This window comes from Zootoca vivipara, chromosome 15 (assembly GCF_963506605.1).
Source record: "Zootoca vivipara chromosome 15, rZooViv1.1, whole genome shotgun sequence".
NCBI lineage: Eukaryota > Metazoa > Chordata > Lepidosauria > Squamata > Lacertidae > Zootoca > Zootoca vivipara.
In genome coordinates, this window is record NC_083290.1 from 41086473 (window position 1) to 41093574 (window position 7102).

A 7102-nucleotide genomic window follows, 5' to 3' on the forward strand; every position below is an offset into this window, starting at 1 on the left:
TATAGACTTTCTGTTAAAAAAAAAACACATTTTAGACTGGCGTAACCTCACCTCTGTTGTAAACCAAACAGGGAGTTCAGCCACAATAGGTCTTTGCCAACACACCCAAGAGGACTTGAGATAAGAAAGGTGGGTAACAGGTTTCATTTATTAAAATATAACTACAATAGAATCTGCAATCAGAATAATTCAACCAAATTAACCAAAACCAATGAGGCAAATTGATGGGAGGATTTCAGCTGAGCCCCATTGGCCAATATTCACCCGGCCCAAACACCACTCTGGCTTTGATATTAGGCTTCGATATTAAGCAGATCCATTCACCCACCCAGACCAAATGCCAGTTAGCCAAATTCAAACAAACAACCACTCCTGTCCCACAGACAACACACAACAGGTTGAAGTAGGTGAAAAAGATGTGACACAGGGCAATTAGTGTCCCCCTCAAAGGGCAATTACCCCTCAAAGAAGGTAACTAGCAGAGCCCACAGTAGAAAGGGGATGGGAGGGAGGAAGTTTCAATGGGAAGGAGGTGTGTGTGGTGTGGAGGAGGGGGCTTAAATAGCCAGCTCTCCACTTCTCCCCTATAGGGCAAATGCCCTATGTTACGCCTCCAGGAGAGTCCATCTCTCAATGTCTTGCAGGGGAGGAGGCTGTAGCAAATGTGTGCCCCTCCCATACAAGGAAGGAATGGAATTATTTTCAAAATGTAAGTTTGTCTTGATTTGATTGGTGAAGATTTGAACCCAGAACAACTGGGAGCTCATTCTGATTATTGTTGTACATGAATTTCAGCCTATTTCATTAGGGTGTGCATCCAGAATATTATGTGTGTGAGAGTCAAATTTTTGATTTGAAAAAAGCAGGCAGGGTGAAGCATCCAAAAGATTATTTACTTCCTTCATCCCATCTTACTGCAGTCATTTCATACCACTTTGCTCCTGTTTACTGCTCATTCCAACAGCTGCATTAATGCAATAATTGCCCATTCAGGTCCATTTTTGTGACCCATGAGAGCAGCAAAAGAAGAAGACTGTACAATGGAGATGCAATAAGATCAGTCCAAATCTCTATTCATGGGTGTACCCAGCATGGGGCGGGGGGCAGCTGCCTAGAAGCAGGGCAGCTGGAGAGGACAGGCAGGGACGCTGCCTGCTGTGCTCTGCCTCAGCTAACAAAGGAAGGCCATAATTTCACTGAGGGAAAGGTGAAAAAACCCAACCAAGTGTCAAACAGGTTGAGAGAGAAATATTCCTTTCCAGCCCTGTCAACCCACAACCCAAAATTGCTCTGTGAATAACTCCCACCATCCCAAACTTGGGTCCCCAGTGATATTTTTTTTGGGGGGGGGCTACAATTTCCATTATTTTTGACTGCTGGTCCTGTTAGCTTGGGATGGTGGGAGTTATAGTCCAACAACAGCTGGAGACCCAAGTTTTGGAAACTCTGCTGAGTGTGAGCAGGTGGGGCGCACTCAAAACAAAATTGCTCTGAGCTCCAGGGAAAGCAGCCTCACACAGGCTTTCTCATCCCTTTTGCAGGGCTCATGGCACAGCTTTTTCCTAGTATTTTGTGTCGCCAGGCAAAAGCGTCCCATGAGCTAATTGTGCATAGAACAAGCCTTCTAAAAAAATTTTTAATGGTCCTTTTTTTCTTAGGTATGCACTACAGCCAATCAGTTTGAAGAAGAATTGCCCTCACTTTGAATGAGACATTTCCACTCTCTTCCACAACTGCAATCATCAATAATAGTTGAATTGGAGCACATGTTTCACAGAAAATTAACTCTTCCACTTTCCAACCTCTGCTGACTCATCTAACACAAAGAAGATGGTAATGAAGTGGAACGTTTATTCCATGTGGGAAAAGCACAGAATGGCACTGCTTCTTCTGAAAGTCTAAGGCAGAGGTTTCTACTTCCCTCCCTGTTATGTACTGAGCTGAATCCTAGAACAATAGGATTCAGAATCAGCGGGAGCTACCCAATCCAACTCCAGGTGGAAGTGAATCCGCAACCTGATTGGCCTGCTGGAGCAGCCAATCAGGCGGCTGGCAGAAGTGAATCTGCTACCTGATTGGCCTGTAGGAGCAGCCAATCAGGCTGCAGGCAGAAGTCAATCCACAATATAATTGGCCCACAGGTGTAGCCCTGAAGTAGCCAATCACGCAAGGCCCATTGTGTAAATAATGTATATAAGCAGATGGTTTTGGGAAAAGAGCCATTCGTCTTCTCTTCTCCTCCTTGATGACTATGAGCTGAATAAAGAGCATGAAATTCACTCTCGACTCCGAGTATATTTCACTGGCGACGAAGGTGGGATCCTGCTGAGCTGACCGCCACCACGCACTGCACCGCAGCACCGCCACCTGCTGCACCGCTGCATCGCACCGTGCATCCAGGCTTCAGCTCCAGGACCCAAGGAACCCAGAATGGCAACCGACAGCAGCTTCTCGCCATTCAAACCAGCATCAGGAGACTGGGAAGGGTACGCCGCCCGTTTCAACTTCCTCCTGCAAGCGAAAGAAGTCACCAACGATGCCATGAAGAGGGCGACATTCTTCAGCGTCTGTGGAGAGGAGACGTTTGAAATCGCCCGGGCTCTCCTTGCACCTAGAGATGTCGCTACCGTCTCTTACAAAACAATAATGGAACGGCTGAAGGAGCACTTCTCACCACAGCCCTCGGTGGTAGCTTGCCGAAATGCCTTCTACGCAAAGCGGCAAGCCCCGGGGGAAACCATAACTGGGTTTGTGACCTCCCTCCGCCAAGCCGCCCGGTTATGCAACTTCTCAGAATTGGAGAACATGCTTCGTGACCGCCTCGTCGGTGGCCTGAGGGACGAGATGTTGCAACGACGCCTCTACGCCAAAAAAGACCTCACGTTCCAGATTGCTCTGGAGGAAGCCCTGGCAACCGAAGCCGCCGAGAGGTCAACGCAAGAGGCACGACCGGCCCCGCCATCCCAACCGAGGGTCTACCACGAAGACCTCACCGACGAATCCGAATCTGACAGGGAGGAAGTACACCGAGTACAGCGGCGCACTCAAGCAGCACACACACCACAGCAGCCTCGACGAGAAGGAGGGAACTGTGCAAGCTGCGGGGAGAACCACGAGAGGAGGACCTGTCGTTTCCGCAACGCAGAGTGCAGGCAGTGCAGAAAATTGGGACACATCGCCCGGGTGTGTCGGGCTCGACTCACCCGTCGACAAGCATCAGATGACCGACCCAGGAGCCCCAGGTCACACGGCACCATGCACCAAGGCAACTCGACGGAGATCACGGACTACCAGGTATTCCAGTTGCCCCATCCCAGCACAGAGAAAATTTATATAGAGGTACAGATAGAGGGAGCCCCATGCCGCATGGAGCTGGACACGGGTTCAACTCTATCCATAATCTCGGCCCGAACATTAAGGGAACTGTGCCCTAATGGGGGTCCCAAACTAAGGCCGGCCCCATTCACCCTCCGGGACTTCCAGAAACGTAAGGTCCCTACTATGGGGGTGGGGACCTTCAGGGTGCAATATCGAGGGCGAAAGCAACAATTGGACTTGCTGGTAGTTAAGGGCCCCTACGTTAGCTTACTGGGACTGGCATGGTTTGGACCTCTGGGGCTAGCCGTTACCGGGGTGAACCGCACTAGCTTACAAGTGGACGTGGACGCCATATGCAAAGAGTTTCCAGGGGTTTTCGATGGGGCATTGGGACGATATACAGGACCCCCCATTGCCCTACAGCTAGACCCCGCTGTACGACCCATCAGACACAAGGCCCGCCGGGTCCCGTTCGCCCTGAAACCCCGCATAGACGAGGAATTGGACCGGCTCGTGGAGCAAGGAGTGCTGGAGCCGGTGCCCAACGCCCCCTGGGAAACTCCAATTGTCACACCCGTCAAGCCTAACGGTTCGGTCCGCATCTGTGCAGACTACAAATGCACCATAAACAAGGCTCTCACGGCCCATGCATACCCAGTGCCAGTGGTCAGCCATGTCCTCGCCACCCTGGCTGGGTCAAAAATCTTTGGCAAACTGGACTTGGCCCAAGCGTATCAACAGTTGCCTGTGGACGAAGCCACAGCAGAGGCTCAGACGATTGTGACGCACAGAGGGGCATTCAGAGTAAAGCGGCTGCAATTTGGCGTTAGCGTGGCACCAGGCATATTCCAGAATCTAATGGACTCTCTCCTTAAAGGGATTCCTGGCGTCACCCCCTTCTTCGATGATGTACTGATCGCCGGGCCCACACCAGAGGAATTTGAGGACCGCCTCCGCTCCGTCCTGCACCGTTTCCAGACGGCGGGCCTCAAGGTGAAGCGGGAAAAGTGTTTACTGGGAGTGCCGCAGGTGGACTTTCTGGGATTTAAGGTGGACGCAGAAGGGGTCCATCCAACCGGTGACAAGGTACGGGCCATTTGTGAGGCCCCAGCGCCCAAGAGCAAGCCCGAACTTCAGTCATTCTTGGGACTATTGAACTTTTACCATGCCTTCCTTCCCCATAAGGCAGCGGTAGCGGAGCCCCTACACAGACTCCTAGATAAAAGGGCCCCTTGGGTGTGGGGCCAGCGACAAAGGGCCGCATTCCAGGCAGTCAAGGACTTGCTCGTCTCGAACTCGGTCTTAGCACACTTCGACGAGAGGCTGCCAGTGGTGCTGGCATGCGACGCCTCTCCCTATGGCATCGGCGCTGTCCTGGGACACCAACTCCCGGATGGAAGAGAGGTGCCGGTGGCATACTTCTCCCAGACGCTTGCTGCAGCCGAACGAAACTACTCACAGATTGACAAGGAGGGTCTGGCAATCGTGAAGGGCGTAAAAAAATTCCATGATTTCTTGTACGGGCGGCCCTTTACCATAGTGACTGACCACAAGCCGTTGCTTGGCCTGTTTGCCCCTGAGAAGCAGACTCCCGAAGTGTTGTCTCCACGTGTCCTCAGGTGGTCAATTTTCCTTGCCGGCTACCAGTATGCACTAATCCACCGCCCTGGGAAGGCGATGGGCCACGCAGACGCCCTCAGCAGGCTACCACTACCAGAAACAGGCCCCGACCCAGCGCCTGCACAAGAGGTTATGACCCTGGAGCTGCTTCCCGACCGACCCATTCAGGCACAAGAAGTTGCGCACCATTCCACAAAAGATAGGGTCATCTCCCGGGTCCTGGACTGGGTGTGGCGAGGATGGCCCAGCAGCAGCCCCGGGCCAGAATTCGCTGGCTACACAAACCGCAAACATGAACTGTCGGCCCACAAGGGGTGCCTGTTATGGGGAAGCAGGGTTGTTGTTCCCCAGCCCCTCCGCAAAAGGGTCCTCACAGCCCTACACGAGACACACCCAGGGGTAGTGAGGATGAAGGCCCTTGCCAGGAGTTATGTGTGGTGGCCGGGGATTGACAGAGAGATAGAGGCCTGGGTCCAACACTGCCAGACCTGCCAAGAATCCCGCCCGGATCCCCCAAGGGCCCCAGTCCAGCCCTGGGAGTCCGCCCGACATCCATGGTCACGCTTGCACGTGGACTTCGCTGGCCCCTTCCAGGGAAAAACATTCTTCATAGTGGTGGATTCCTACACCAAATGGCTGGAGGTCGCACTGGTACCATCCACTTCTACGGCGGCAGCCATCCGGGTACTACGTAAGCTGTTTGCGACCCACGGGCTCCCTGACACCCTCGTCTCGGACAATGGAACCGCATTCACGTCAGAGGAGTTCCAGACCTTCACAGCGCAGAACGCCATCCGCCACATCCGCTCAGCACCATTCCACCCTGCCACCAATGGCCAAGCGGAGCGCATGGTGCGGACCACCAAGGACAGCCTCCGCCGCATGACACAAGGGGACTGGGAATACCGCCTTGCCACATTTCTTCTAGCACAGCACAGCACCCCAAGCACAACGACGGGCCGGAGCCCAGCTGAATTACTAATGGGCCGGCGCCTTGCAACTAGACTGGACCGACTTCACCCCGACAGAGCTCAGGATGAGGTAGTGGTGGGGAAAGGCAGGAACCCCCGGACATTTGTGGCCCAGGACCCAGTGTATGCAAAGAATTTTGGGGCAGGCCCAGCATGGGTACCCGCCACAGTCACCAAGGTGACCGGTCCCGTGTCGTACGAGGTACTAACGGAAGGGGGGCAATGTTGGCGCCGCCACTGCGACCAGCTACGGCGACGATTCCCAGGAGGAACCCGGGAGGAGAGCGGGACAGAGGGGTCCCAAGGGGACAGCAGGGCAGTGAGGCCTGTAGAGCGAGAGAGGTGGGCAGGGGAAGCAGAAGCAGTAGGCACAGAGGGGCGCCCCGAGGCTGGAAGGACACCGGAACCAGAGCTACAACCTAGTGGTTCAGTGGCGCCAGACCAGACAGCCCCGGCACAGCCAGCAGCCTCGGAACACGGGCCAGAACCAGAACCCCTGACCAAGGAACACCCCAGGCCACAACGCACACGGAGGCGGCCAGCAGACCTTGGGGACTACGAATGCAACTTCCCGGGCAGGACTGGAACTTAGAGGGGAGGGGTGTTATGTACTGAGCTGAATCCTAGAACAATAGGATTCAGAATCAGCGGGAGCTACCCAATCCAACTCCAGGTGGAAGTGAATCCGCAACCTGATTGGCCTGCTGGAGCAGCCAATCAGGCGGCTGGCAGAAGTGAATCTGCTACCTGATTGGCCTGTAGGAGCAGCCAATCAGGCTGCAGGCAGAAGTCAATCCACAATATAATTGGCCCACAGGTGTAGCCCTGAAGTAGCCAATCACGCAAGGCCCATTGTGTAAATAATGTATATAAGCAGATGGTTTTGGGAAAAGAGCCATTCGTCTTCTCTTCTCCTCCTTGATGACTATGAGCTGAATAAAGAGCATGAAATTCACTCTCGACTCCGAGTATATTTCACTCCCAAAGCAGCTAGACCTTAACTTGAGATTCTTGGTGTTTGACAGCTGCTGCATGTGACCTAACATTGCTGGGTGGGGCAGCCATTCCCATGGAGACTTCTCCACCTCCCACCCACTCACTGTCATGTTTACAATCTTGTAATGCATTGATTGGCTTCATCATATGCCGCAATTATCTGAACAACCTGATCCGCATTGCTGGAGCCACGGCTA

At 53.4% G+C, this 7102-nt stretch overlaps 1 protein-coding gene across 1 annotated transcript; it reads left to right on the plus strand.

The window, feature by feature from the left end:
* The first annotated feature begins 1969 nt into the window (after positions 1-1969).
* On the plus strand, positions 1970-6885 carry LOC132591173 (uncharacterized protein K02A2.6-like). The gene has a single exon (XM_060268352.1). It carries the CDS (start codon positions 2431-2433, stop codon positions 6499-6501), a length of 4071 nt encoding a protein of 1356 aa, XP_060124335.1. The 5' UTR covers positions 1970-2430; the 3' UTR covers positions 6502-6885.
* The last annotated feature ends 217 nt before the right edge of the window (positions 6886-7102 follow it).

Bases quoted from the DNA above. Each gene is read 5' to 3' on its own strand.
- LOC132591173 (XM_060268352.1), top strand. From the start codon at position 2,431: ATGGCAACCGACAGCAGCTTCTCGCCATTCAAACCAGCATCAGGAGAC.